Genomic DNA, 27,361 nt, shown 5'->3' on the forward strand with positions numbered 1-27,361 from the left:
GAGGCGGACGACGATAAACGGTAACTAATAATAAAACGTTTGTCCAGGGCTTTATCCGTCAGTTACGAGTCTTTTACGGTTTTACTCCATTTACAATAAGGATTTGTTATTATTTGGTTTACCCTCTTTTTGCAACACAAGCTAACGTTACTGTATTGGGCCTTGTATATCTATTACCTCTTTCTATATTATATTATATTACATTACATTACATTACATTACATTACATTACATTATATTACATTACATTACATTACATTACATTACATTACATTATATTATATTATATATATATATTGTTTATTATCTATATAATATAATATAATATAATATAATATTACATTACATTACATTACATTACATTACATTACATTACATTATATTATATTATATTACACTCCATTACATTACATTACATTACATTACATTATTTTATATATATATATTGTTTATTATCTATATTATATTATATTACATTACATTACATGATATGATATGATATGATATGATATGATATGACATTACATTACATTACATTACATTACATTATATTATATTATATTATATTATATTATTTTATTTTATATATATATATATTGTTTATTATCTATATTATATTATATTATATTATATTATTTTATTTTATATATATATATATTGTTTATTATCTATATTATATTATATTATATTATATTATATTATATTATATTATATTATATTATATTATATTACCCACCTCTTTTCCTTGTCCTTTGGGTTCACATAAACTCGGTGGTGTCATGGACATATTTTGTCATTTGTCAAGTGTAATATCTTTTTGTGTATTGTGCTTCATTTATTAGGTGTATTTCTCTTTTATTCATTGAAGTCCAATTTTAGTTTGGACTTGAATTCCCTTGGACGACCCTTTGGTCCGCTTAAAATGTGTTTTATAATTAAATTGGACTCGACGCTACAACAAATACCCGTTCAGATTAGGTGGAATGTGGTAACATCTTTATTATTGTTGGTTAAGTCTCCATGCACCTAGAAATCCCAACACCTTAAAGATCTTTCTTCTTCTTCTTCTTCTTCTTCTTCCCCTTCTTCTTCTTCTTCTTCTTCTTCTTCTTCTTCTTCTTCTTCGTCTGATTCGTCCTCCAGCCTCTGAACTAAGATGCCCGCCTCTGGGAGCAAGCTCAAGGCAAAAAATGGCGCGATTAAGCGACGCGGGGCGACGCCTCAAAGCCACGAACTCAGCATGGAGGAGGTGGGCCAGGGCCGTCTCCCCGTGGCCCAGTGGGAGGACATGCTGAGGCAGGAGGACACGGAAGACGCCGTCGGAGAGATTATTGACAAACTCTTGGAGAAAGTCATGGAACGCTGCTACAGGTCCGACATTAACCGACAGGTGATAGTGGGAAGCAAAATGCACTTTTTAAATGTATTTTATTTCATTGCAGCCACAACAGTAATACTGTTTGAGGACACTCAACAGTTGAACACTCCCCGGGTTCAACACGGCTCCTTGAACCTTTGCTGTTGTAATAGCAGCTCAAATATGTCCAATCGGACCTCTATGAGCCTCTAAGTGCTGTAACGGGAATTCCTTATTACATCACATGATGTCATTTAGCAGACGCTGTTGTCCAAAGCAACTTAGACTAGTCTGAAGAGATTGGTCTTTTAGTCTGCAATGGAAGATGGGGAGCCATTTAGCCGCCCTGACACACGGGGGGAGCTCTTCCACCACTGGGGCGCCAGGTGATGAGGGAATAGTCGCGACTGGGATGAACCTCCCCCGAGACCACGTGGCGGAGGAGGAGCGGGGCGGCCTGCGAGGGTGGAGCAGTGGAGTACCGGAACCTGGGCGGCGAGTGGAGATACGGAGGAGCAGTTGGACGGACGGCCTTGTAGGAGAGCGGGACGCCAGCGTCTTGAATGCGAGCCGAGCCGAGACGGGAAGCCGGTGAAGTGACGGAAGGAGGGGAAGCGACGCGGGCAGATTTTGGTTGGTTGAACACGAGACGGGCCGCCGCGTTCTGGATGCGGCGTACAGGCCTGATGGAACAGGCGGGTGGTCCGGCCAAGAAGAGCGCTGCGGAAGTCAAGCGTCCTGAGCCCGAAACGCGTGTCCCCTCCCTAAGGAGGTTGTTGAGAGAAAACCCGCGGGAGCGAGTTGTAGCAACGGTGTGGGCGGAGCAGGAGAGCTGGTTGTCCAGAACTACCCCCAAGGTTCTTGGCAGTCTGAGATGGAGATGATTTGGTGTTCTCGACGGTGATGGAGAGGGCAGTCTTTCCCAGGGAGAAGGAGGAGCAGTACAGAGTAGACTTACAATCTCTTGTTACACATTGATGCTAAGTATATCACACTGTACTTGACCGTGGTCACTGACAAATATCATTGGATTGGAGTCAGTCCTATATTTTTGAGGTTTTCTCATTTTATACATGCATATTCAATTCTCAATTTCAAGTTGAGAACGCCTAATGAAATTTAGGTTTAACAAATAAAACCTTTTTTTTTTTAATGTTGATCCAGTGGCTCCAATCTGGTGGGGTTTTTTTTCCGGTCTAGCTGCACAGTAACAATTATTTGATTATGTGTAAAGTGCTATGCCACTTGTAAAATGAAATCCAAATTGTTGCCCTTTACCTTTTTTTTTTTTTTTTTTTTAGCTGCTGCCTTTCTCCATATGCTGGGCCAGGAAGCTTCTTGTTGATGTTCTGGAGCTGCGGTTCCTCCACCTCGACGAGGGAGAAGCACCGGACGAGGGCTCCAGGACAGAAGACTGCGAGCCGCTGCCACTCACTACAGACTCCTGGGCGCAAGGATGTGTGCCCATCATACACGTAGAAAAAGTGAATTGCCAAGAGAAAAACAATGAAATGGTCAACGGCAAAACATTTTGTTGGAGTTAGAGCGTGAGAAAAGCGTTAGAATTTCCCCAGCGTAATTTTGACGGCTGACTAATATCACGCATCCCATAAGCCATGTCTGAGTGAGTTCCACATCACAAAATACAGTAGTCAGAGAAAACGGAAGAATTTGTTTTTTTCCAGTAGTTTGCTCAGCTGGACATATACCATGTTCCATGAACGAGAGTTACAATTTTCCTTCATGTCGTGTTTGCAAATTACAAAAAAATAAATAAATACACACAATTCACTAATATAAAAAGATGTATTCGCAGTGAATATGGTGACATCCAACGGTAATGGTTAATATCATATTGTCATTATTTTATATACGTGACTTATTTACTTCGTTTTAAGCCCCGTTCCTATAAAAAAAAATGAACTGACGTCACTTCCAGTTCTAGTTCTTCGGACCGACCGAAATTTAAATACATTCCGAAAACCGAACTCGTGGATATTCTGCACCACAGCGTGTCATATATTTTCGAGGGCGGAATCCAACGTTCCATAGGAATGAATGGACTTCAAATTTGTTCTTGTCGCTTGTCATATTAAGTGTAAAGTAGTACAGGTGTGATTATGTCATATTGGGACGGGACTAGTTTCAGTTTTACCAAAAACACGTGTCTTTTTTAGGCTTTGTAAAATTATATACGATGCATCGCTTACACGCAGAATTCACTTGAAAGTAAATTATATAAGGAACTAAATGCACAAGCTCTAAACTTTAAGAGCCAATCTGGATGTCCTTCTGGGCGATAAAAAAAAAAGGGAAAAAGAAGAAACGTTTATTTTGAAATGCATTTATTTGATTTTTCTGCGTCAAAAATTGTGCTGGGAAAATGTTCTATTCTTTGTTTTCAGCAGGGTTCGGGAAACGCCACTGAGACTGGAAAAAACGAGGCGGGAGTCAACAAGCAGTGCCTTGGAGGAGCCCAGCGGAACATCTCTCCGGAGCGATTTGAAAAGGACAAAAAGTGCAGGGAACCGGCAGATTTCAGGAGCCACGGTGTATTCATTCCCGCCCCCCCACCAAAAGGTACCAGGAGTAAAAGAAGGCCTCCTCCTTCACATACAAGCGGGAAAGAAAAAGAATCGTTGGCGCCCCAGAGACAAGTGCCGGCCAGGTCCGCACAGAAAGGACACAAGCAGGAAGACGAGAAGAGGGGGCTTCCTTGCGTTTCCACCGACAAGTCTGAACCGCCGCACAGGGCGGAAGAGAAGCAGCCCCCTCTGCCGAGAATAGATTACACCTTCCGGCCCTTGCACTTTGTCTCGCCGCAGGTTGAGATCCTGGACACCCCAAAGAAAGCCAGCGGACTGCCCGGCCACGCACAAAGAGGCAGCAAGCCCGGTGCATTCACCACAAACGCACCGAGGCCGTTAACCAAGTCCCTGGATCAGCCAACCAAGCTCCAGAGAGGAAATTCAACGAGGCCCGTCTCCTTTTCCGTCAGCTTGAGGCTAGATGATATGGACTTGTCTCAAGGTGTTTCCTCTCAAGGATCCACAACTTTGCCCACCAACAAAGCCAAAGCAAAAGCCAAATAATCCGGCTTTGCCGCCTTTCGATGCAGCCTCACCTCCCCTCACTTGATATGTTTCTAAGCTGTGACCACAGGGACTGTTCAATATTACCTGGCTTCAATACACTAAGGAAATTAGAGATTCTATGAAGTTGTGTTGGACAACTGGAGCAAGAGGTGATAAACACTTGGTTCAGCATAGTTGTTTTTTTTCTGGTGTAATTTTAAAAATTCGATTTTTCAAATTATGTAATTAACCCTTTCCTAATTGAAAGACAAACCATAATAGCGTGCATGTGTGAAATTAAAATATGGCTGTAAACTACAACACGTTGTGAACAAAGATTAAGTTGGAAAATTATATAAAACATTGTGGAAATTGGAAATGTAATGATTGTTTAACCTGCATATTGTTTCACATGTGCTACCTTCTTATATAGTAAATTACTTCATGTAATGTAGATATTTATATTCATTTTGTTTACGCAAAACGTGCCACAAATAAACATGTTGTTTCTTATCTTGTTTCTCATCTAAATGGGTACTTAAGTTGCCATTGTAAGTAATTTGCTCACAATAGCAGATATATCGTTTTATTGTGATGTCATTACTTTTTTGTATTTTACTTCTTTTTTTTTCTCCACCACTATATTTGAGGGAGCGGCGTAATCTAGCCTCATTATTATTATTATTATTATTATTATTATTATTATTATTATTATTATTATTATTGTTGTTGTTGTTTTATTAAAAAAAAAAATGTTTATTACTGTACAGCGTTGTAGTAATGACGCGGGCGCTTGCTCATGCAACCTATCTTGTCTGCGTAGACCGGAAGTTCGCGGAAGGGACCGCCAATCACGGCTCACGTCTGCTGTACGTCCGCGACACGTACACCCAACCGGGAAGTTGGTTGAGCTCACGTTCGTGTGACCCCTTGCACACGTGAAAACACTGTGGTCGGCGGGCAGCGACGATCGAAGTCCTGCAGCTCCGGGTGGTCGTGAAACGAAATACATTTTAAATCGGTCCGTCTAAAGGGGTGGAAGTCCTGAAGGAAACAGCGGCGGTAAGGATACAGACGTTCGACTGGCTAGGATAGCTGTAGATGGATAAATGAACAATTGACAAGATGAAAACTAGAAAATAAATATGCAATATACGATTAAACCCCCCCAAAAAATATATCAAATTGGTAGTATACAACGAACTTAACAAGGAACTAAAAAAAAAATAGAAACAATTGACGAAACAATTAAGATAAACATTGATTAAAAATAAGATGTAAGGTGTGTGTGTGTGTGTGTGTGTGTGTGTGTGTGTGTGTGTGTGTGTGTGTGTGTGTGTGCGTGCTTGATTTGTACGATTCATTGGCTTCATTGACGAGATTTTTGTGCGTTAGACTTATTTTGAACCGGCAAATCATTTTTTTTTTAATGTGGTGCTTTTATTACCCCTCAGATGATTCCGTCTGAAGCCCCCCATGCTGGGGCAGAGAAAAATGGAGTCTCCGCCAAAGTAAAACGGGATAAACCGGAGGATCAAGGCGAAGGGGAAGGCGTCCTTCGCCCTGTGAAGATGTCTCGGAAGGATCTGTACAAGCCCCCCACGGTGGAAGAGCTCAACCAGCTGAAAGAGGCAGAAAGCCTGTTCCACTGCAGCCTCCTCAAAATGCAGGTAATGCCATGGGCACAGGACATGATTTTGGAAGTCGTCAGACCGCTGTACTGTTCACACTACACAACTTTCTGACGCGTGACCGGGGATCTTGAAGTCGTTGTGGTTTGCACACTCCATGACTGAACGGCCGCAGGTGGTCACACGAGTCCTTCTGGTCTCCAAACTATGGTTTCTCACGAAAACACACGTGAGAAGTGACCCCGGAAATGACGCGATACCATGCGCAGGTACAGGATTATTTATTTTTTACACTCTGTGAAAAAACGAATCACTGTAAAAAAAACCAACTAATCAAAGCAGAATTTAAATAAGAACTATATTAAAAACATACAGAGGAAAAGTAAAGTAAGTATATTGTGTGTTTCTGGCTGCTGCTCCGTGCACTGCCGTCTCTCCGCCTCTCCTTCTCGACCCCCACCCCTCACTCCGTGCCTGCTGTCATTGGCCATGGCTCGTTGTGTCACTCCCCGATCGAGCCCGACGCGACCACATGTCAAACCTGCTTGATATCTCGCCGCCGTCTGCGAAACCATCGGTGAGCCTTTGGATCGCGTTGTGAGCAGTTCACACCACACACTCGCCGCCTGGGGAGCGCGCCGTGACTTTCCTCCCATCTGGGGCTTTGCTCGGCGACTTCCAAAAACCTGTCGGCAAGTGGAAAATCAGGCCGGAATCACAGTCTTAACTCAAATGTGCCTAACGCACTACACAACCTGCATGCTATCTCTATGCATGTTCAGAAATTTTAAATGAGACATTGTGATACGTGGGACAATACAAGGGTCTCGCAGGCCGCTGATGTTGTGTGGGCCATGATGCACATGCCCACAAACAAGAGTGGCTTTGCACTCACGCTCCGTCTTCTGTGATCCATCTCCCGATATCAGATGGAAGAGTTGCTGAAAGAGGTTGCCTTGAGTGGACGTAGGAAACAGCAAATAGACTCCTTTGTCCAGACGATCACCAAGCTTCTGCAAACTGTCCCGCCTTCCCCCAAAGTTGAGGTATGCGGCGTTGAAGAGACGGATGTCCTTCTTTCTTGAGGAATGTTTTGCAGACTGTACCACCATTGTTGTTGGCGATGTTAAAAACCCTTGAACTTACTGTGAACCTTACGTGTCCAGGTCAGTGACCTGTCCTGGCTGTCCAGTCAAGTGAAGGTTCCTTTCCTCCTGATGCCTAAAGAAAGTAATGGAAAGTTCCAAATGGCGCCCCCGGCTTCTATCAGCCTCATTGGCAGCTACCCCATGGGCACCTGCATCAAACCACGCATAACTGTGGACTTGGCCGTCACGATCCCAGAGGTAAGGACTTAATTTTTTTAAGTAGGACTACTTAATTTCACTAATATGAAGCACACATCTTAAGCCTCGACAGCAATGTGTTATATGAGGCACTGGTCATCTGTATGTGACCATCGATCCCTATTAGGATGCTCTCCAAGCTAAGGATGATACGAACCAGCGGTATCCAAGGAAAAGGGCTCTCTACCTAGCAGGCCTAGCACAGCATCTTGCCTCCTCATCTGAAATTGGAGCCATGCGCTATTCCTGTCTCCATGGAAACCGGCTTCAGCCCCTTCTGCTGTTGATACCTCCAGGTACTGGTCAGTTAATGCCGCAGTGCACTGTTCTTCACAAATATATTAATGTGCTCCTGTGTTGTATTTCAAACGTTTTTTTTCTGTCATGATGAGTTGTGTTGCCATGCCTCTGTCCTGAAGGTAAAGAGTCATCCTACTTCACCCTGCGTCTCCATGCGTGTCTGCCCCCCGGCTTTTTCAAGCCCAACCGCTTCCACCCGCAGAGAAATAATGTCCGCAGAAAGTGGTACACTGGCACGCAGGAATTTGATCCTGGTAAGAGCTTTGATTGTAGGACCAAATGTTATTTGCCTACAATTGCACGTCCCTTCAATGGCTGACAGGTGTGCATAAGTTTATTCCATTTATTCAACATGGCCATTTGTTTTGTCTCACTGCGCAGAGACCCCAGAGCCTCCGACTCCCCACTACAACAGCTCTGTTCTGGGGGACATGCTGTGTGTAACACACCTCCATTTCCTCTCGGCTGTCAGCTCTCAGTGCCCAGCGTTCACCGATGGCGTGGCTTTGCTCAAAGTCTGGCTTCGACAGAGAGAACTTGACCAGGTAGCACATGTGCTCAAGATCTTCTACGTATCTTGGCCTGTTACTTAAAGCCTTGACAGTTATTGTAGCATTCATGTCTGATATCCTTCATGCATTTTTTTTTTCCAATTTCCTGTAGGGCACGGGCTGTTTCAATGGCTTCCTTGGTTCGATGCTTTTGGCTTACCTTCTGGCTGTGCACAGAGTCAGTAACACCATGACAGCCTATCAGCTGCTTCGAAACAGTCTGCACTTTCTGGGTGAGAAACTGGGGTTAAACTTCATGCTTTTACAAATTGTCAATATTAAAGAATAGCCAGCGTTTTTTTTTCCTCTTTGCAATTTATCCATACCGCTCTTTGAATCTAAAGCCACCACTGACCTGACGGAGAATGGAATTACCCTCGCAAAAGATCCCGATTCAACAGCTGTGAGTAGTTAAGAACATTAAGATGTACAATGATTTGAAAAAGTATATAGTCCACGTAAGCGATTTCACAACCTCGGCATCAGCTTGACTTTCTATATGTGAATCATGCTTCTTCACAATGCAGCCCCCAGAAAACCAGTTAAAACAGTTTCAAAAAATAAAAGTTCAAATAGTTATTAATTTCCCTCCCTGCAGCCATCTCTGCCTGAGTTCCAGAGGGCGTTTCAGGTTGTGTTTGTCGATCCATCTGGACACCTCAACTTATGCGCCGATATGACAGCGTGTACCTTTAAGCAGGTACTTCAAAGTGGTCTTCCAATCACTAATAATCCCTTTTTTTTTGTGTGTGTGAAGTGTGTGTGTGAAGTTTTCTGATCAGCTACCTGTATCAAAATCTTATTTTCAGGTGCAACACGAAGCATCTCTGTCCATGCAGTTCTGGGATGACCCGACAATGGATGGCTTCCACGCCCTCCTCATGACCCCCAAAACCATTACACGGACCAGTGATCACATATTCCAGTATGACTCCTTTAGATCATGCCAAAACGTCAACAACAACAAGAGCAAAAATAAAACAATTGTTTACCGAAAGACTTGCGGCTTCAGACAAGTGGATGCCGTTGATTTCTCAGTGAAATGTGTGTTTGTGAAGCCCTTTGAGACCCTATTGTGATTGAGGTCTATATAAATACACTTGGCTTGACTACATTTCTACACCACAAAAAGACCATTACAGTACGTTGAGCACTATATTGCATGATTGCATCGGGACTAACAACACTCTCCTGTCCCATTCAAGTCGCATCCCTTTTATTTGATACGTTTTTGACTCTTTGACGTCCTTGATACGAGAGACTTACTTCCCCCCCCCTGTCTTCTCCTCATATCCACTTGCTGTTGAAATTCCTTCTGTTCATACTCCCGTGTCTCCTGTTCAGGTTGTGTGAATTGGCCAAGCTTCAGTCGAGCTGCAAGAAACTGAACCTCCTCAGTGAGTTGATAGACCACAGCGGCAACTACGTGCACGCTGTGCTCCCTTACATTCTGTTGCTCCTTCAGCGGGGGTTAGACAAGAGGATAAGCCTTCTGACCCACTCCCTCTCCCCGAACCCTGAGGTGAGCCACAGTTTGTTGTTTGTTTTTTGTTTTTTTGCTGCCTCCCGACCCTCGACAATCATTTTCGCTGAACTTTCATCTATTGCTTTGGTGGTAGTGGTCAGTGGAGAGCGATCCCCCAAAGCACAAAGCCCAGCCTCCCATCTCTTTTGGCCTGATCTTACGACCAGAACAGGCAGACTCCATTTTGGAGAGAGGTCCGCCTGCAGACAGCCCAAAGGTGCCGAGATTTTTGTGTTTTTACTTTGCTATTAATAATACATGTGTTTAATCACAGGGCGTGGGACCTTTTTCGGTCACAATTTCTAAGCCAGACATGAACCACTGCTGATATTTCCACATTCATCTTATTTTCAAGAGTCTAATCTCGTTGTTTTTTTTGTTCCCGCTCAAATCTCGTTTTGTTGCTTAGGCGGTGGAGTTTCGCCAGTTGTGGGGCTCCCGCTCTGAGCTGCGCCGCTTCCAGGACGGAGCCATAACGGAGGCTGTGCTGTGGGAGGGAGAGAGCACGTGCCAGAAGAGACTGGTCCCCCGACAGATCATCACTCACCTGCTGCAGCTGTACGTATTGTCAGTTTGCTTACACCACATTTGAGAGACATTCTATTAGAATGAAGAAATCAAAGTAGGCAGTGGGTGAAAACACTGTTTAATGCAGGGCTCAACACTAACTTTTAAAAGTGGTTGCCGAAACTGAAAATACGGTTGCCGTTTTTAGCCACCTTATATTTTGAGTAATGAGGATATTATGCAGTTGTACCACATCAGCTTAATAATTAAAATGTGACACAAGATAATGTTTCAAAGCTTTATTACAGTACTTAAACAAAATTCTTTGTAGTTTGTGTTTTATCTGATACTTTACAGAATTACAATCTTCAGAGGGCGAGAAACACAAGTCAAGACAATTCAGTTTAGTTTCAGTTCGTTTCCAGGGTGGGTCCGCTCCTTTCAGTTGAGTTTTTATTGTTTAAAAATGTTTAGTTTGATGTATTTATTCTGAATTATAATATGGGGGGTATTTTTCAGGGGAATGTTTTAAGACGTTCAGAATTACAATACGAACACAATCCTTAATGAAGGAAATTGACTTGTCATGTAGACGTCCCAGTCTCAAACAAATGCACTAATGCCTTCTCATGCTTGTGTGGACAAATTTGACCAAATAGAGACTAAAACGAAATAGATTTCTGTTTATTTTAGTTAGTTTTGTAAGTATACATTGTTCCAGTTGGTTTAATTTTTTTCCAAATTGTATTTTTTATTTTTATTTATGTTAACTTAAATGTTTTTTCACAACTAGTTTTCAGTTTTTAAGTTTAGTTTTAGTTAACTGTAGCCTCTACTGCCCGCCACTGTCATTGACTCTTGGGCTGACGGTGCTTTCAGCTGGTGTGCTGGGATTTTATTACTGAACTATGAGCAGGACGTGCACTTTTACTTTCTCTAACTGTGTGGAAGTCTGATGTTTTCATAAGTGCATAAGTTTATTCCATTTATTCAACATGGCCATTTGTTTTGTCTCACTGCGCAGAGACCCCAGAGCCTCCGACTCCGTCAGGTACAGCCCTGCTATAATAGGCTCCCCCTATAATAGGCTTGGGCCGATTTACGATTAAATCGTCTATTGGCGATCGACTCTGTCATCGCCCACGATTGACATTTAATTTCTTTTTGTTTTGTTTTCTAATCCGCCAAGAAAAAAAAACAGATTTTAAACCGTGTAAGTGCAGTTTACCGTGTTCTTAAATTTGAGCAGGGAGAGGGAGAGAAGGACAAAGAGGGAGAGAAGGGGCGGAGGGTCTCTCTCTCTCCGCTCAGAGCTGTCCAGTAACCACTGGTGGTCGGGTCTCACTTCCCCTCTACAGTCCCATACAGAGTGGGGCTTTTAGTGGCAGGTGTTTAAAAAAAAAAAAAAAGAAAAGGCACATGGACACCCAGCTCCAGTTCGAGGCATTTTGCTGCTCTGGTCAAACAGAGCACATCGCAGGTGCGCCAAAGTTCGAGTTTCACGAGGAATTGCTCATTAATATATCTTGCCCAATCAGTCCACTACCTCGACACCCATTCATTAAAAAACCTTGCAGGTACCTGCCGCTCAATATGCAAATCTTGTGTTAATAATATTGCAATATATAATATAATCTCATAGAGAAAGATTTAGATACAGTCTCACTTGCATGGAAAATGAAAAACGTAAACCTAACTCAGAGAATTGGAGCGGAGTTTTTTGGTTTTTTTTCCTCTACCAGACATCAGCGCAAAGAGGCTCCAGTGCCTGTATTTTATTCGTCAATAATTCTGCGCTTCTGGAATGGGTAGACCACATTTGCCACATTTCATTACATTCTATGCATGCGCGAACCCCACCACGCGCCAGATAAAATCGTATATCACATGGCGATTGGAATTTTGCACGATCGCCGGCTATATAACATAAAATAGGAGGTCAATCTCTTAAGTGTGACTGTAAATTATGAGTTAATGAAGTAAACGTTACCTCCTGGATGCCTGATCCATCCTATAGCTTGTCAGTCGCACCAAATCAGATCCGTCTTTATTTGACGATCCGGCAGACGAGGTGAGGTTCCTCATCTTTCAGAACATAACACGCAGTGTTGAAAAGTTTAATCAGGATCTCCCGGTTGACGGCATTAATCTTGCGAATGGCGGTGTTCATCGGCCCAACAATGGGTGTGCCAGGTCTTTGAGGCCTCCACCTCATTATGTCGTCGAGCTGCCCGCTCGTGTTGCTTCAATCTCCAGTGCTTGTCCAGCCCTGTGGTGCTGTCGGTTGTGCTACCTTGAACTAGTGAACTTAACGTATCACTTATTGAGCGGAATGTTGAACATGCTTTACAGTATAATTTTACTTTTCCTCCCAAGACTTTACAAATGTCCGTTTTCTTTTGTTCAGGTTCATCTGGTTCTTTGGCAGTTGAATCAATTTGTATATTAGTTTGTGATGTTGACGGGTGCTTTGCTTCGGCATTGTCTCTAAAACAGTTGCCAGGTGCACACCGGCACCGCGTGAGTCAACGCACCAACGTAGTTGCAGCGTTGTCTGGTTCCAGAGTCAACGCATTATGTCGCATCGCGGTTCCGACCGTAACAGCAATATTTAAATATCACTAATATTTTTGGGTGCGCGTTTTGCTGGTCCTATTTTTTATGTGAAGTGTTTGCCACTGATGGCAGCAAAAGGTCAAGAATAGTTTTTTCTCAAAATGGTTGCCAATGGCAACCTGGCAACCATGACTGTCGAGCCTGATAGTAGTAGTAGTAGTAGTAGTAGTAGTAATTATCGTAGATTCCATCAATCCCCTTGGACAGTTCATTGGTTTAAGATGGTTTTTAAGTTAAGGATACATTCGCCACAACACACAGGTATCAAGTTTGTCTCCCCCACCCCCCCCCCTCCCTCCTCCTTTTCCTTTTCATCTATGCTTACAATTCACCTTTGAGTACACAATCAACCTGTTGAATAACAGCGAGGACAGTATTTTTAAAGGATATATGAGGACATATAAAAACACAGAATCAAATGGTACGACGACTGGCCTGGAAAGTCAAGGCATGCCTCTCAAATTTTGCATATGGTATGCAGGTCAATGGCTGTTCGCGAATTTCGACCAGGAATCATTCCTGTGTTTTATTATTTGAGGTTGTGTATTTTATTTTATTTTTTCCTTCAGTAAAAAACAAAAAAAGCTACTTCTCTCTCTGAAAATCTAGGTATTCTATCTGTCTAATTAGGGAAGGCCAGTGCTGAGCATAGACAGGATGTAGTACTTTGAATTTGGTGTAAGCCTAAAACTGAGCTACATTTCCAGATGGAGATACAGTAATACTGATTAGGTTCGACGAACGGGAATGGAGAAGAGCGTACTCCATTGTATTTACAGGAAATAAAGCTGCATTGAACAGCGACAACGAGGTATATATTTACACTTCCTAATGCCTATGGGCCTATAAAAGTGATGCATTTTTATTCAGAAAGAGACTGGTGTCCACATGTCCCGGGCTCAGCCTTGCACGCATTTTTGCAAATGTCTCTCCTCCTTCTCCTGCGGGTCTCTGGTCACCTTGTACTGCTACACCAGGTATACACAGGTAGCGTCTTGCTAACTTGGCCAGCAGAGGGAATCTTGGGCCGTTGAGCTTCCACCAGTCAAGAGGGTGTACGTCCAGCGAAGGAGAAGTGTCTCTTAAATAGATGTCGACCTGAGCCTCGGAGTCATCGGCATAGGAGGAACAGTAGTTTTCTCCGAGGAGGAACATCATTGCATTTCTGGCATCGCCTTGCTTCTGCTTTGCCACTGCCACCTGACTAGCAGGGGCCGTCACCAGCACCTCCTGGATTTCAGCTTTAGCTTCGGCTTTAATGGCCACGGCACTAACGGCAGTCGTCGGAACATCTATTTTTGAAACCATTTCATGTAGTTTCACTTTTGCCGCCAGTCTCCTAGTTGGCGTGAGGAAGCTGAGATGCTTGTGCCGAGGGTCCAGCATCGAGGCAATGAGCGCCGGTTTTGACGACAGGTCATTTGACTCTACCTGTGAACAGTAAATTAAATGACAGCTTGAAATAAAAGGGTTCAACAGATGCAGATTATATCCACTGCAACGATCTGTTCAGTTTCAGTGCTATTTTATTATAGCTCATAGTTTATACGTTTATAGTACCTACCTCCATGTGTTTCTTCAGTGACTCCCGGACCTTAAACTTAAACTCAGAAACCTCTTTGATGTCATGTTCTTTTTCTGCAAGGTGAGTCTGGAGGAGGCTGAACGTGATGGGGTAGATGTTTGAGATGGACACCACCGTTTCAGCGGACATAACTGTTGCTGCCGATCTAAGAGTTGCCAGTATGGGTGTGATGTTTTCAATAATTTCCCAATAATCCTCTTGTATCTTATAGTACTGGGCTTCCTGCCGGTTGGTGGCCGTACGGTCAGTAAGTACACATTCGATTGCCCAGCGTTGTTCAATTAGTCGTTCAAACATGTCACTGATAGTTTCCCATCTGGATTTGCTCGACTGGATCAGCGGACGCTGGGGTAGGTTCATCTCGTCTCGCATATGTCCGAGAGCCTTGCTTGGTGAGGTGTGCTGGAAATACTTGACTAATTTCCCAGCAGCAACGACCACAGAAAGTATACCATCGCATAGGCCGTCGCTGACGGCCATCTGCAACATACTGGTAAAACACACAAGGGATTCCCAGGTGGCACTGGCATATCCCTGGGCTGGTGAGATGCTGTGTTCATTATGACAACACGCCACCACTCTCCCAGTGATGCCCCAACACTCCACGGCGTTGACGATGATATCTGTTAAGTTGTTTTTAGTGGCCGACAAGCTTTGTGTCACCAGAACCGCGGATGTGGCCTTCCAGTCACTGGATATGAAGTGGCAGGTGATGGTGACATAGCTCTCGGTGGGCAGCGCTGCCCAGCATTCCACGGTGAGAGATACAGTCTCAGGTGTGGTCAGCAAGGCTAAAAGCTTGCACACCTTCTGATGGTAATGATGTTTCATAAGTAATTCGATTTCACCCGTGGATGGCATTTTGAAACTCGGCGCAACGTGACTGAGAAGCTCCCGAAAGCCGTCGCCGCTGACGATGCTGACAGGCAGCATGTCCTTCTCTATCGTCCTGCAGATAACCTCAGTCAGGTCCGAGTAGGACGGCCCAACGTGCGGCATCTCGTCCTCCGGCTTTGCCTTCCGATGCTTTCGCTTGATGTGGTAGATCATGTTGGTGGTGCTGCCCATGTACTTAAGCCTGAGGTCACATAACGTGCAGCGGACTTCCTCGTTGACTCTGATGAAAACGTCCCACACGGAGCTGCGCTTGTATCTCTTCTTCTCCCCCGGCTCCGGGGAAACCTCCTGGGCCCCTGCCGCCTCTCCATGGCCCTTGGCGTCCCCGTCCTCCTCCGACAGGGGAGATGCGTAACACTTGGCCAGGTGACGTATCAGATTCGAGATGTCCTTGTGGTAGTCCAGCAAAGTGTCACATTTGAGGCACCGTACGAGCTCCCCCTCCACGATAAAGCTGTCCCACACATCAGTGCGTCCCCTACTCCTCTTCATCTTGAAGTGTGTGGCAGCCTCACACGCAGACCTCAGTAGTTTGTTTACATGTATGTGTGTTTTTAAATGCTAAGTCAACCATGTACAATTTTCGGAACAATTCTATTTCTTAACGGTCGTTTTACCTCACCAGGCACGCAGATATTCCGGAGTCCTGCGTGAGATACACGGGGGCGATGTTGGATGACGTCATCAAAGTGGGCCGCGGGGTAAGTGCAGGGACTGTAGCAGCGCGTGTTGACCACAAGGGGGCGTCTGTTAACTGTTTTGTTGTTCATGCACCAAAAGTAGAAGTTTACGTAAATGGATGGAAAAGCAATTTTAAAGTAAATTACTACTTTATTGTGCGTATATATGTCTGTGTGTGTATGCTTTCTTTCCTGTTAAACACTGTATATGTGCAGTTTAGTGTACCGATACGGCTTAGATTTACAAGCAATTCCCTCTGCTAAGAAATATTGCGAACATAACGTTTCACTGTATTGAACACCGAGTTTTGAAATAACAATCATCTATCTTTTCATATGATTGACGCGCGTGCATCGTCTTGTAGGTGCCGAGTACCGGAGAAGAAGAGGGTTTAAAGTTGGTTCAATCTTACGATGACCTGAGTCGACAGCTGTGGAGGCTGGAGGGTCTTCCTCTGTCCATCACCTCCGTGCAGGGAGCCCACCCAGCGCTCAGATACACGCAGGTTAAACGCCCCCCTCACTTCTAATCGTTTATTTTTTTTACGAAAAACATTATTGTTATCTTTCCGCTACGTGCCGTGGTCCTGAATCACCCTGTCAGGGGTAAGTTTGCAATAATGAATGGCTGCCTGTACATGGCCAGAGTTAGAATCTGTTTATTCCACCAGGTATTTAAATATACGAGGAACCTTTTCTGGTGAGGTTTGGTGTGTTTCACAGACAGTTGGCATTAAAAAAGAAGCCGAACTGCTTAACCTGAGTATAAAAATAACAATGAAATGGAATAAAAAGTGAAGTAAATATAAAATTGTCAAATATATACAAAACTGAAATAGTCAGATATACAAAATATACTATGCACGAGATAAATATGAATTATAAATACGAATCATTACTATGTGCTTACTAGCTTTTTACTGTATTATCCTTCACATAGCCGTGTTATTTTCCACCGCAGTGTTTTAGGAACCTTGTGACATAATAAACCTTTGACTTTGCTAGGTGTTCCCCCCTGTACCGCTGAAGATGGACTACTCGTTCTTCAACATAGGGAAGGTGTCCAGAGCACTTGTGCCAAAAGAGGACAAGCCGTGCCCCGCCTACATCACCCCTGTGACAGGTGGGCTTCTCAATCTGTGGTTTAGGTGCTATGCTCCTAAATTATGGAACACAGAGAAAAATGAATTTTATTAGAGGCGGGAAATATAAGCTTCTCTTCGCTTCACAATTTTGTATTTTCTTATCCTCCTTTTTTTAACTTGATGTTATTATTTTAATGTTTTCAGCTATTCCACTTTGTCTTATTTATCGCATCTTGTGTCTTTAATACAAGTCTTCATATTTGAATGTCTTCCCTTTGGGGGGGCAAGTTTTGGCATGTAATCTCAACAGAAGCAAGAGACCCAGACATTGAGTCTGATTTTGAGATTTGATTGCGTTAGTAGAGGGGTTTTCTTGCTCATTTACCCACAAATGCCAACATTTTTAAGACGGAGGCTATAATTTTCTTGTTTCCTATTAAGTCCAAAGAACAATTCTGCACCTACTTTCCTGCCAAACCAATGCGGTTGAACATAAACAATCAAGATTTTTTTTCTACAGCCTCCAAATGGTGGGAAATAATGAATTAGTGCTGTGAAATGTGCTGTGAAAATGTAATATCCTGTATTGATTAATTCTGTGTTGGCCCCTGACCCATTCCAGTGCCTCACCAGAGCCAGCCACCTACCTTTTTAATCTCTAAACAATCTATCCAGGTATTAAATAATATTATTTTTTCCGTAGTGGTCTGTCACATGGAGGGCAGTGGGAAGTGGCCCCACGACCGCCTCGCCCTGCGCCACATCAAGGCTGCGTTTCACATCAACCTGGGAGAGCTGCTCACCAAGCACCACAAATATACCTGCAAGCCCTGTCCCACCCACGTGGATGTCTGGAAGGTAGACACTGATTTATGCCCACTTCCTTTTTGGTTAACCTAACACTGAACATGTAAAACAAGATCTTGACATCTCAGTGAAGGGTTCATGTTCATGTTGTTGGATATTCATGTTTTTCTCTTTCCTATGCCCGTAGGGCGGCTTTGCGTTTCGTATCCAGGTGGCGTACCACAGGGAGCCCCAGGTTCTGCGGGAAAGCGTGAACGCCGACGGTCTGCTGGTGGTCAGGGACAACGAGGAGGCTCGGGCGGTAGAGCTGGCCACCGTGCACAGACCGCTGCTGACCAGCACGCTGCACGGGTATGGATACAAATATATATATATATATTTACTAATTGTGTGTGTGTGTGTGTGTGTGGCTTTCAAAATTACAATAAAATTGCCTGATTGCAATTATTTGAGCAGATCACAATCTTTTTGTAAAATCGTTATGTTCTACAATTGTGTTTTCATCCAAATTTGAGGGGACTTAAAAACTGCTGTTTGAAATTGTGCAAGAAAAGGAATGTGAATTTGAATAATTTCCGTCAGTTGGGTTGAGGAAAACAAACTTTCTACCTACATTTTGATACCCCATTTATTACCATTGAAGATGTCAATATATAACTCTTCTGCAATAGTTACATGTTTTATTTTATGCCACTATTACAGTGACATAAAATCACAAAAAAGGACACTTTAATTAAACCACAAATATTTGTATCACAATTAGTCATCAACTAAAATGTCACGATTATGACTGCTCTATGTATTTGATACTGTCATGAATGGATGCTGTAATGATTTTTGATGCTTTTTCCGTTGCCGATGCATTTTATCAATCATTACTCACTTTTTAAATTATATTACCTCACTGCTCTCTTCACTCCGTGTGTGTGTGTGTGTGTGTGTGTGTGTGTGTGTGTGTGTGTGTGTGTGTGTGTGTGTGTGTGTGTGTGTGTGTGTGTGTGTGTGTGTGTGTGTGTGTGTGTGTGTGTGTGTGTGTGTGTGTGTGTGTGTCAGCCTCCAGCAGCAGCACCCATGTTTCGGGGCAGCATGTCGACTGGCCAAGCGCTGGCTCGGCGCCCAGCTCTTCAGTGACGATGTCTCGGAGGACGCAGCTGACCTCCTGGTGGCTTCGCTCTTCCTGCAGCCCGCTCCCTTCTCTCCTCCCGGGTAAAAACAACAAAATAAAAACATCCGCCGTCCAGCTCTGGGTTTATTTTTTTTATTTTAAGTTTTTTTTTTTTTTTTTTTTTTTTTAAGACCGATAAGCATCTCTTTCTCCCCCTCCCTCCTCTTTGTTGCGTTAGTAGGTCATGTGCAATGAGGTTTTTATTTCAAGGTCTCCAACTTTCACCCAAGTTCTCCTCAGGTGGGATTCCTGCGCTTCCTCCATCTGCTTTCTTCTTTTGACTGGAGCAACAACCCCCTGGTAGTGAACCTCAACAGCCAGCTCACAGGCATGTTCACGTGCACACACACACACACACACACACACACACACACACACACACACACACACACACACACACACACACACACACACTCTTATTTCCTCTCCGTGTTACCGCCTCTCTGTGAACACTCTTGGAATACTTTTACATCCTGTGTGTGTGTGTGTGTGTGTGTGTGTGTGTGTGTGTGTCCCCTGTCACGTGCAGCGGCGGACTACACCGACATCAAGAACAACTTCACGGCCTCCAGAGAGTCTCTGCCCGTTATGTTCATCGCCACGCCAAGTGACCGGAATCTCTCTCTGTGGACCAAACAAGCGCCTAGCACACAGGTCAGCACACACACACACACACACACACACACACACAGAATGGAAATCACAACGGATGTAAACATAACCTATTTAATGAAGTTGGGGAAAAAATTTGATATATATATACAAGTGAACATTGAGCAGAAAACAAAAATAATCAAATCACTGAATTATTTTGTTTTTACTTTATGCTTAAATCAGACTTAAATATATAAACAAAGCAGAGGTATAAAAAAAACAAAACATCACAAACAGCGGTGTAGAAAAGAGTTGCACGTCCTCGGTAGAAAGCAGTCGCACAGTTTCCCGATCCTGGAGCCTTTCCTCAGAGCACACTGTTCCCCCGGGTCACACTGAAACAAGACGCAGCAACAGGTTTATTGGTACGAGTGATTCGTGCTGAATGATGATCAATATGGGAACGCCGCATGGCAGAAATATTGTCATCATTTTTAGAACGAGTTTCCATATTTTAATTGAGAAGATTATTGAGGGAGATTTCCCTTCCCTCACCAAAGACATGTAATTATGCTTCGTCCCAATGGATGGGAACCTGTTGTTCTGTAATCTCTCCAGAACCCCACGCAGATCATTGATCTGGAAACATAGGATCATTGAAGGAATATTATTTGTTTTTTTAATTATTGATAAGTAATATTAAGACATTCACTCACACATTACTGGAATATTTGCGTGAACAAATGAAACAACAGCAAATGAAGTCGTATTTACAACGCTTTCTAAAGCAGTATATTTTTATTATCGTCTGTGGCTCACCAGTTGCTTCTCGTTGCCGTCCTCCTCTGAAGTAAAGTGAGTGAGGTATCTCGTTTTGAATTCCTCCATGTTGGCGTGGCTGTGGAGGAGCCCGGTGGCGCAGAGCAGTATCACTTGGAGGAGGCGGCGCCCCATGGTGCCGAGCTTGACCCAGATAAACTTCCTGTCCAGTCCAGTCCCAGCTCCGTCCCTTGTGCGAAGCTGAACGCCAACTCTGAGACTTTACCTTGACCCAGCGTCACCCTTTATAGTCGCTGTGGCGGGCTGGAACTCACCCCTACGTCATCCAGCACACTAGAGCATTAGCGATGGATTTTGGTTGCCTTTAAGTAGTACGCGTATAAAGCAGACCATCTGCAATTAGGCGAAGTAGCTTTTGAAAAGTCTCACAGTTTTCTTATTGTCCCCTAAAAATCATAATAAAATGCACGTCATCGGTGTCCATCAGGAGTCATTACATGCTGATGTACAAAGATTCAAGATTGGACTCTTTATACTTGCTTTTGGCAATAGTTGAGCTCAGCTGTCGGAGTTGAAAATGTGCTTTTGTCCTGGAGAGAATAGAATCTGTCTTTGGGTTATGATGCGTAATTAAATTGAAGGAGCAGTCATTTCTGAAAGAGCAACGTAGAGCAGTTCAATGGAGAAAGATTGATAACTTAAATTATTTAATTGCTGGGCGATTTTAAAATGAATCATTTCTCATTCTTATTTGCACATCATGGTATCGTAGCTGTCAGAAGTAGAAATTTGGTTGGAGGAAAGAAGTGCGCAGCAGGAAGGACGTCGGTGTTGTTTAGTGCCGACAAAAAGTTCACATCCATAAAGGCCGTTGTAATGTGATAGTGCTTTTCTAAAAGCATTGAAATTGTCGAAACCAGCGGTTCCCAAACTTTTCGGACTCAGCCTACTTGAAAATCTCAGTAGTGTTCGCAGCCCACATCCGACCAGAAGTAATACGGGAGCCAAAACAGTGCGTTCTCAGAGGACGTATATTTTAACAGTCATGTGCATTCTTACACATAGAGTGCAGCTGTGGTAAAACAAAAAAAAGAGGTGGGCTCAAACTCAGGACTCACGCCAGCGCTGATAAAACTACCAATAACAGGAGCACATTCATATGAACTCACCTCATGAGAAGGCTGATGTTGCATGGCAGACACCAAATCCTTGATGTCTGGCTTAAGGGACAAGTCTCAGGCGAAGATCTGGCTCAACGTTCAGTTTAATCCTGTATATGGTCTTCAATGCCACAAGCGCCGAAAGGCCTCGTCTCACAGAGATACGTTGTCAGCAAAGGCATCGGAAATGGCGCGGCTCTGTCGGACAGATCGGGATACTCGGAAGCAACATGAAGCCAAATGTTTGTCGGGTACTTCTGTGAGAAAGCCGGTTTCAATGCGCCGTCGCAGGAGAGATCCTCACGACCGTCCTTCTCTTTTGCGCTCAGGCCTGCAAGGGTCTGGTCACTGTGGCTGGCGCAGGGGTTTTCCGTCCTGCTGCACTGCACATCTGGGACGGGGAAGTATTTGCGCGCCTTGGTCCTCAGACCGCGCAGGTGCTCTTTGACATGATGGATCAAAAAGGACTCTCGCGTACGCTTGTCATCAGCTGTTCTGACACATTCTCTGCCATCTCGTCAATCCTGCGTCTGACTTAGTTGTCAGACAATCAGATGAGGTTGATTGGCTTGCACTCGACTGCGACTCGATAGGCCGCTGTCGCTGCTTTTGCGCCCTCGGTGCCCATACATGACGCCTCGATGACTTTCTTCGTGCCCTGATACTCCTTGAGTTCATTATCGAACAATTCAAGCGGCTCGGACGTGTCCTGTTGGTGTTTTGTCTCGAGGTGACGGCGCAGTTGACATGGCTTCAGAGCATCGTTTGATAAAATCTCGGAACGCACCACGCACAGCGGTAACGGTTCGTCTTCCGTGCCTGTCCAAAAGAATCCCAATGATAAATATTCATCGCTAAACCTTCTCCGAACCTTTCTCTTTTTGTTTGACAGGCGGGACTGTCCCGCCTGTCCGCCTTTAGTTTTCAGTGTGATGCCAGGCAACCATCCATTTTGATTACCACCGCAAGTTCAAAAATGTACGGGTGCACGTCGATCGTGGTCCGGCTTGGACGTAGAACGCAATAACATAAGTTGCTATCAATCAGTAATGATGCACTTTTGAAGGTTTTAAAGAAAAAATACCATGAATACATTTTTTTTGTTGTTTTTTTTCATTTAAAAATGTTTTTGTAATTATAAATAATTGTATTTATTTATTAATCAATAAAATCGATGTTTTTTGCCCGTGATTTGGCGGCCCACTTGCAATACCCTCGCGGCCCACAGTTGGGTGGCGCTGGTCTAAAATAAGGATGAATTTGGGGAACACACAGTGGCTACAGTCCATCTATTGTAGTGTTAAATATTCACCAGCAGACTGCCCTTGCTTCTTTGAGCGCGTGTGTGTTTGCTACACCAAACGTCGTCGTGTCCAGGGGTTTGTCCGTGTGCTAATGTGTTTATTTGTGTTTAGATGCTGCAGCGGGTGGTGCTGGTCGCTGCGGAGAGCCTCAAGGTTCTGGAACTGCAGCTTATGCACGGCAGTCAGATCCAGGACGTCAGGGTCTGTGAAACACACTACCACACCCTTTCACTCCCAAATGATGTTTGTATCCGAGTGGTACATCATTGGTGCTCCATTTCACTTTGATGCAATTTTTCAATAAAATCCTCAATCCGATAAACCTTTTCTATTTTTCATAACTAGGACCCTTCAATCTGATATGTATTAGGTCACAGACCCAATTTGATAAGATTCAGCTTCTAAGATTTGTCTCGACCCAGACGTCAAAGATTTTAGTTTTTAGATATGTTTTCGTCCTAACTTCTATACCTGTCTATACTGTAGTTAGGACGATAACATTGAAACTATGTTTATAATGGTCATTATCGTAGCATTGTCTCGACTCATCGTCTGACAGGAGTTTGGGTTCTTGGTCTGTGCAGGTGGCTTTTCGTCCCCCGCTGGACGCCTACGACGTGCTGATCCACCTGATACCAAAGCAGGTTCCGCTGCTCGGCCAGGCGGTGGACCCCCCTGCTGCGGGCTTCAGCAGGGGCACCCTGCAGGGCAAAGTGGGCCAAAGCGGATGGGCACTGCCTGTCATCGACTACAACCCTGTAGCCCTGTACCTGTCGGAGCTCAGGGTTAGTCACTCTTGATTCACTCCATAAGTCACTGTCGCTGTCTCTCACGTCCCGGAGTTCCAGTTGTTTTTTGAACAGGACTTTTGTTGGCAACAATGTTGATGTCATTGTGAAATACTGTACTGCGCAGGAGAGCCTGTTGCTCATCGGTTTGCTTGGAAGTTGCACAAGTAAAAGCTTTTATACGCCAAGAAGATGGAAGATAGATTTAATCATACAATCTAAGCTGTCAACTAAAACATGTTTGCAAGGGTTCTTACCAGGTCCTTGAGGTGCAGGAAAATGTCGTCCTCAGAAGTTACTGGGATACATTGAAAATATTTTTAAGTCCTTGAAAAACCTTTGAAAACCTATAATATTCCCTCTCATTTTGTTTTAATAATAATAAATTGTAACGTAATATAATTTTTCCAGAAGCACTTTTTCCCCTCATAGCAGCTCTTTTTCTTCTCACACTGCTGCTGTCTGCGTCCCTCCTTTCCCTGCTACACCAACCAAGCATTATGTTACCGGTCTGTTCGCTGGAAACGACATTGATTATTGTGTAGGTTGTTGTGTGGATTGTGAAGTGGCACTGCCCGTTAGCGGCTGCCTGCACATGCGCTCCTCGTTGATGATGCACATTTTTGTATTTTATCCGTTTTATATCACTATGTCCACCAAATACTCATCGGCAGTGATCTCCTACGGCCGCGATGCACTCGTGGATATAAAAATTTACCTTGAAGATCAACTTTGGGACTTTTTATCTGCGGAATCAGAGTGGCCCCAAGAGATTTTACGCACCAACGCTCTCAACAGCGACATGAGGACGCAACCTTACTGTCCACCTCTGCCAAGCATCATTTTTGATAATGTCCACTCCCTGGAGGACAAGATGGATGACCTCGAGCGAGGATTATATTCCAACGGGATACGAGAAACTGTTGCGTTCTTTGCCTGACGAAGACATGGCTGAACCCACTGGCGCCGGATGAAGCCCTTCGTCCAGCCAAGTTCTTCTCCGTGTTCAGCAACACATCACGTGTGCTTCCAGTGGAGATAGAACTTTGGACTACTGTTACACACCGTACAAGAACATATACAAGACCGTCTCACTCCCTGCTTTCGGGAAATCGGGCCACACGGCCATCGCGCTGATCCCTGTTTACAAGCCGCGCATCGTGCGTGGAATGGTAGTGAGGTAAGGGTTAGGTCCAGCTCCAACACCATCATCAAGTTCGCTGACGACACAGTCCTGGTGGGCCTGATCACCGACGACGATGAGAAGGCCTACCGTGAGGAGGTGGCCTCCTGAACGTCAGCAAAACTAAGGAGCTGGTTGTGGACTTTAGGAGGGGATTAAAACTGACGACGCACACGCCGTTGGTGATTAATGGGACTTCTGTCGACAGGGTGAGCCGCTTCAAGTACCTGGGAGTCCACATCACAGAGGATTTAACATGGACTTTACAAACAGACACTCTGGTGAGATGGGCGAGGCAGCGTCTTTACCAGTTCAGGCAGCTGAGGAAATTCAGGGTCTCGGAGAGGATCCTCAAGTCCTTCTACTCTGGAGCGGTGGGGAGCATCCTGACAGGCAACATCACTGCCTGGTTTGGTAACTGTACTGCTCAGGACAGGAGGGCCCTGCAGAGGGTGGTGTGTTCAGCTGAACGTACCACTGGAACTACCCTCCCCTCCCTGCAGGGACTTATACACCAGGAGGTGTAGTAGCAGAAACCGTAGGATCATGAAGGATCCTCACCACCCCAACAATGAACTGCTCCAGCCGCTGCAGTCAGGCAAACACCCGACCGCAGCAGACGGAGTTTCTTCCCGCAAGCCAGCCATAAGGACTGTCAATGCTGAACTTTCCAGGGGTCCTCACAAAAAGCACTGAGTCACTCACATAGGCCCCACTGCCTTACTGTACTGTATGTAGCATACTGTACTGCAAGTTACTGTATCACTGTTCTGGGTTAATGCATACTGCGCTGTATTGCTGTTCTGTGTCACTGTATTGCTGTGTAGTACTCCATACTCACTTTACTGCACATAACTGTATATACAAATAGCCTATCCCATATTCTGTCTCTATTCCCTTCTATTTTGTACCCCCACTTTGTATTATGTTTTTGATTCTTATTTTATTTTATGTATATTATTCTATTCACTAATGGCATTACGTTTTAGGAATCAGTTAGTTCAATTAGTTAGGTAGGAATTAGGTTAGCTGTTATGTTTAGTTTAGTAACTGTTGTGCATAATCTCTGGGTGCGTTGCAAAGACATTTCACTGCATATATGTAGGAAAGTATGTATATGTATGACAAATGAATCCTTGAGATTATGCCAGGGTAATGTACCGTATTGAATCCAACATGGTTGGAAATAGACACATAATAGTGGATGACAATGACATCATAGACAGACAATGAGATTAAGATTATATAATGTTTTAATTAATATATATCACATTGAAAATTGATTATACTTGTTTTGCGTCCTTGAAAGTCCTTGAAATTGAAAAAATGTGATGCAGCAACCCACTTACTTACGTATAAACACATCCACTCCCAGGATTCCTTTGGGCACTTGGCGCTCTTCTTCTGTGACCCCTTCGGTGGCACAGTGATTGCAGTGCTGTGGAAGCCAAAAGCCTTCGATCCCGCGCCGTTCAAGGTAAGCATGGGGATAACGCCGCCTCAAAAGTATTTGATAACGTGATCTGAGAACGTGTCGATGGGCTTTTAGAATGAGTCGATTTTTCATATCAAGTGCGACATCAGTGATACCATCAGTATTGGGAAGAAGGCTTTTTATTTTTATTTAAAAAAAAATTTGGGGAAGAAGTTTTCAACCATGTACTGAACGGAACCCCTCTCCTGTCATCCAGACCTCTGAGATCTCCGCTCGCCTTGTGGAGGTGACGGGGGAACAAGCGCACACCCTCCCCAACGTGCAGGCCATTCTGGAGGACTTCCAGGTGATGGGGAAAGGTGTGGTCAAATCTGTGGAGGCCAGGACGGAGAGATGGACAGTCTAGACGACGCGCAAAAATACCCCGACTGGGATTTTGTAGACCTGTCTAAACACCTTTTTGTAGATGTGGACGACCTGTCATGTGATTGTTGTTTGTGGGACAGTACAGTTTCATAAAGCCGTACTTTTTAATCCTTGTTGGGGTTTTTTTTTGTTTGTTTGTTTTTACCCCTGAATGTAATTCATCAGAGCTCATGCCTCATCTAAATTAGGAAGAAGCCATTTTGGAATCAGATTTTCGCAATCACACCACACTGGCACACCCCTCAGACACTTTAATTATTCAAATAAAACATCACAGATATTCTATATTTCCTCCTTTGCGTCACAGAAGGGCAGAAATGAGGGAAGTGGCGCTGGCCTGGACATGTCAGTGCTAGCTCGGTATCATTTTCATCACCTGAACTTCTAGCTTAATACCTGGGAATTCAAGTTTGAGAAGAAAGTCTAGTTTATGGTGCTGTCGAGATGTGAAGTAATAAGAACAACACACGAGACGAAACTCACCAGTTGGTTGCAGCAACGTGTTAATGTTGTTGGTAAAGCAACGGCATTCACCATAACTTCCAAAGAATCTGTTCAAGCCTGC

The 27,361-nt window shown here is 44.1% G+C and overlaps 2 protein-coding genes across 3 annotated transcripts; one reads left to right on the forward strand and one right to left on the reverse strand.

The window, feature by feature from the left end:
* The first annotated feature begins 5,366 nt into the window (after positions 1 to 5,366).
* Positions 5,367 to 26,888, forward strand: nol6 (nucleolar protein 6 (RNA-associated)). 2 transcript variants are annotated; one of them, XM_080004024.1, is made up of 26 exons: positions 5,367 to 5,493; positions 5,886 to 6,101; positions 6,992 to 7,108; positions 7,229 to 7,408; positions 7,536 to 7,704; positions 7,828 to 7,962; positions 8,090 to 8,253; positions 8,372 to 8,492; positions 8,604 to 8,662; positions 8,858 to 8,959; positions 9,069 to 9,184; positions 9,604 to 9,781; positions 9,879 to 10,001; positions 10,194 to 10,342; positions 16,015 to 16,090; positions 16,435 to 16,575; positions 17,075 to 17,192; positions 17,858 to 18,012; positions 18,149 to 18,312; positions 19,015 to 19,167; positions 19,357 to 19,454; positions 19,656 to 19,780; positions 23,076 to 23,165; positions 23,549 to 23,749; positions 26,311 to 26,412; positions 26,627 to 26,888. In XM_080004024.1, the coding sequence occupies exons 2-26, from the start codon at positions 5,886 to 5,888 to the stop codon at positions 26,774 to 26,776; spliced, it is 3,402 nt and encodes a 1,133-aa protein (XP_079860150.1). In that variant the 5' UTR covers positions 5,367 to 5,493; the 3' UTR covers positions 26,777 to 26,888. The 2 variants fall into 2 exon arrangements, with proteins under 2 accessions (XP_079860150.1, XP_079860151.1); XM_080004025.1 differs by lacking the exons at positions 5,367 to 5,493; positions 5,886 to 6,101 and adding an exon at positions 6,517 to 6,639.
* Positions 20,008 to 20,625, reverse strand: LOC307232832 (cocaine- and amphetamine-regulated transcript protein-like; the record flags this gene model as incomplete). The annotated part of the gene is made up of 3 exons (XM_080004026.1): positions 20,540 to 20,625; positions 20,276 to 20,359; positions 20,008 to 20,115 (listed from the first exon to the last, which is right to left on the reverse strand). Exons 1-3 carry the CDS (start codon positions 20,606 to 20,608, stop codon positions 20,008 to 20,010), a joined length of 261 nt encoding a protein of 86 aa, XP_079860152.1. The 5' UTR covers positions 20,609 to 20,625.
* Positions 26,889 to 27,361: the final 473 nt, after the last annotated feature.

This window comes from Zeus faber, assembly GCF_960531495.2.
Source record: "Zeus faber genome assembly, chromosome: 7".
Taxonomy (NCBI): Eukaryota; Metazoa; Chordata; class Actinopteri; order Zeiformes; family Zeidae; genus Zeus; species Zeus faber.